At 35.0% G+C, this 4,016-nt stretch overlaps 1 protein-coding gene across 1 annotated transcript; it reads right to left on the reverse strand.

Moving 5' to 3' along the window:
- Positions 1-1,308: 1,308 nt before the first annotated feature.
- Positions 1,309-1,614, reverse strand: LOC149131113 (uncharacterized). The gene has a single exon (XM_089341624.1). The coding sequence runs from the start codon at positions 1,612-1,614 to the stop codon at positions 1,309-1,311; it is 306 nt and encodes a 101-aa protein (XP_089197750.1).
- Positions 1,615-4,016: the final 2,402 nt, after the last annotated feature.

Genomic DNA, 4,016 nt, shown 5'->3' on the forward strand with positions numbered 1-4,016 from the left:
CTTACCCAAGGTGCCACGCAGTGGGACTGAACCCGGAACCATGTGGTCGTGAAGCAAGTTTCTTACCACACAGCCACGCCTGCCGTCTTCCTTTTCTCTTGGACTTTCCCCTGTCTTCTGTTTCTGAAGAAGAGCTTTGCTCGAAGCATATCACACCCTTCCTTTCCTTCCCTGAGCGTCTTTTAATTCTTTGCATGTAACCACGTCCTCGCGTTGTTGTTTTTTCTTGTTTTTTCTTCGTTTTCTTTTATTAATTATATGTGTGTGTGTGTGGGGGTGTGTATGCGTGTACGTAAGTATGTATATTTATGGATATATAGATAGCTATAGCTATAGATATATAGGTTTATGCATATGTGTGTGTGTGCGTGTGTGAATGCATCTATACGCAACATATATGAGCAGTTATCTATACCTTACTGTGTATGTTGGGCTGGCAAAACTAAGTTCCCACCGATTTTTTAAATTTTGGAATCTATTTTTTTTTTTTCGAGAATTCTATTTTTGAATCATTTTGGAATCTATTTTGCTTTTTTTTTTCTAGTTAATTTTAGTTAATTTTTGTTTATTTTCAGATTATTAAAATGGAATGTCATGTTAAGAAAAACGCGCATTTTCGACACCTATTTTTTGCTTTTAATCAAGGTTCTAAGGCCTCAAAAACTGCTCGCGACAATTCGTAACCAAGGTATTTTTCAGTAAAAGAGAGATAAATCTGTAATTTCCATTATGAGTTTATATTTAGTTCTGGCTTATATTTTGGGATAAATAAGACATCTTTAATTAGTCGCATTAACGCAAACATACAAACATATAATTCACAATGGAACACAACCAAGAGGAATTCCCGTTCCTAGATACACTGGTTAAAAAAAATTAAACAAAAAATAGAAACAGACATATTTTACAAAACTACAGACTCTAAACCAGTGTTTATCAACCTCATTCTGGCCGTGGCCCCCTTTAATTCAACACGAAACCGTTATGGCCCCCATACTAATTTAAGTTTTTATCCCCACTCTGTCCCTCAATTTAATGCTTCTAGAGAAGTAAAAAGCAACATTGAAATTTGTAGTTTTGCATCAGACATCCACCCCACTTGTAAATTAAAAAAATAGTTGAATAAATATTTCATTTAAATAAATTTATTTACATTTACAAAGAAAAAAATATAACAATTTCAGTTTATATTGCCTGATTTCAATGAGATCCCTGTGACTGATGCAGGGTTACCAACTTGTCAATGTTTGGTTTCAAAGCCGTCAGTGAGAGGCGTAAATCTCCTCTTCTTTCTATGTCAAGGCGATTTCAAGTCTTTGACAGCAGACACATCACCCGACTGAAACCTGACTCAACTAAATAAGATATAGGATAAGCGAGTAAAAGCAACTTAAGGTTTTTCCAGAGTAAGGAGTACTTTTTATAGATCTCTTCATTCATCCACAGCTTCTGGTATCCTCCATACTTGAACCTTGCTAGAGCTGCTGTGGTATTTTGAAGTTCAATGAAGCTTTCTTGCATGTCAGTATTGACTCTAGATGGATCAACAACAAATGGATCCACAAACCACTGCGGCACCATCATTTGGAGTAGATCAGAGAAGCGAATTTTCATATCATTATGTAACTGCTTCAAATGGTCAACATAAACTGTTAAGTCATCATCAGGCAGCCCGGTGGATATGCTTGCTAAGGAAGGAAACTGTGTAAATTCCCGTCTTCCAAGATTCAACCAGAATAACTTTTGTTTCCCATTGAAGGTTTTAATTTTCTCTTTTCAAGAAAACAGCATGGAGTTATTTCCTTGAAGTTCTTTGTTAAGGACATTTAGCTTTTCAAGTATGTCAGACAAGTAAAAAATATCACTCTTTGCATCAACAAGTTTCTCTCCAAGTTCTGTTTCACTCAAAAAAGGGATAAGTGTCCCCAAGTGCAACCAAGCGATGCAGGCAATTACCCTTGGATAGCCATCTGACTTCAGTATGCAACACAAATCGTTCAAATTCCTCGTCTTTATTTTCACATAATTGCTTAAAGAGGCGATCTTGCAGTGCATTCTTTGTTATCAAGTAGACAGCTTTGATAATATAAGTGCATCATTCAAATGTCCTGCTACTTGTTTGGCAACCGGATGCTGTCGATGAAGAACACAGTACACACAAAGCACATTAGGGGCAGCTTTTTTTAAGTAAGCACTGAATCCCCGATATCTTCCGATCGTAGCAGCAGCGCCATCTGTTGCACAAGCCACAATGTTCTTCAATGGAATGTTGTTCTCTTCAAAATAGGCCAGTTTTTTGAAGATGGATTCCCTTTTTGTGTCAGTCATTAATTTCAAAGCAAAAAGCAATTCTTGACATATATCATTAACTTTAAGAAACCTAACAAATGCCATTAAAAAAAGTAGAATTATCAGGTAGAGTTGATTCATCTATTTGAAGTGAGAACTCATTTACACAAGTTTTGAAGCTAATTGGCTTTCAACATCAGTTGCCATTTCATCAATCCGTCATGTTACTGATGAGTTGCTCAGAGGAATAACGCTAGTAACCTCTTGTGGACTCTGATCCATGACTGTTGAAAGATTCACCAATGGTGTGAGGCTTACCAGCTTTTGCAATTAAATTTGCTATCTTGTGAGAAGCCAACATTCCTTTATCTACTTTTGCTGCTTTTAGAGTGAACTGTCATCCTTCCTTGAAACTCATCACGTTAACTTTTGAAGAAATCTAGTGGCTTGTCTTCCTAATCTCTATGTGCAGTGTCCAGATGTTTTTTTTTAGTTTGAAGGGACGCAAACTTCCATTTGAGAATGAAGTCTTGCATAGCAGACACATAGACATGGTAGAATTTTGTGGAGATTTAATGAATCCATAAGTAAGATATTCAACAGAATATTGTCTACACTTTTATTAAACGCACTTGCCATTTTTATCTGAAATAATAAACAAATATTTTCAAAAAAGTTGAATAAACAAGAGGTTAGTTTCTAGCGTTTTCGTCAAGGGTGAATACAGAGTAAGGTAAACTGATATATCTTTTTTAGCCAAGAATAAAATTAGATCTAAAACCAAGTTTATAAAGTTAATACATTACGCAGTTAACTAAATCAAAGGCTATATTAATCAGGAAAAGCGGATTAATATTTTGCTTATAAAATGATAAAAATAACAAGACAAAAATGCATCATTCCCTTTTCAGTTGACAATCCAGAAAGAAAATTAATTTGATGAAAAGAAACTAAATTTTAAAAATGATAGCTAAAGCGAGCGAGCTGGTAAACTTATGGCTGATTAATTGTTGAATCAAACTTGAATTGTCAAAAAGAGTTTGTAAAGTATCAGGTCATCCCATAAATTCTGTCCGATTTTGCCTTTTTTAAAATTGAATGAAATTTAATAGTATTTTAGAATGTCTAATGGAATTAAAAATTATTTTTATGCATTTGTATACATTTAAACTAATTAAATCTTATTTTACAGAATAATAGAATTAAATTTTTTTTGATTAAAACCCTTTCTAGCATGGAAGTATCCAAAGAGTATCTGAGGCATATAATGCTTTATGAGTACAAAAAAGGAAACTCTGCAGCCGAAGCGACTTGAAACACACTCAGTTTATGGGAAAGAATGCTTGAATGAAAGAACTTGCAGAAGATGGTTTGCAAAATTCAGAAATGGAGATTTCAGCCTTGAAGATGAGGATCAAACAGGATGTCCAGTTGAGTTTGATGATAAGCTCCTTGAGGCATTACTTGAAGGAAATCCTGCATTATCAGTTGAAGAATTGGCAATAAAGCTTAGTTAAAACCATATAACTGTTCATCGTTATCTTCAACAACTTGGTGGGATTGCAAAGGAGTAATTCACTTTGAATTGCTACCACCTAATGCAACAATCAATGCTCAAGTCTACTGTCAGCAATTAGAGCGTTTGAAGCAAGCTTTGAAGAGTAAGAGACCCGCTTTACTGAATCGAAAAGGAGTGATGTTTTATCAGGACAATGCGCGACCCCACA

Source organism: Octopus bimaculoides, chromosome 25 (genome assembly GCF_046866305.1).
Source record: "Octopus bimaculoides isolate indiv1 chromosome 25, ASM4686630v1, whole genome shotgun sequence".
Lineage (NCBI taxonomy): Eukaryota > Metazoa > Mollusca > Cephalopoda > Octopoda > Octopodidae > Octopus > Octopus bimaculoides.

What these genes read in the sequence shown, in the direction of transcription:
- LOC149131113 (XM_089341624.1), bottom strand. Translation starts at nt 1,614, where the DNA reads ATGAAAATTCGCTTCTCTGATCTACTCCAAATGATGGTGCCGCAGTGG.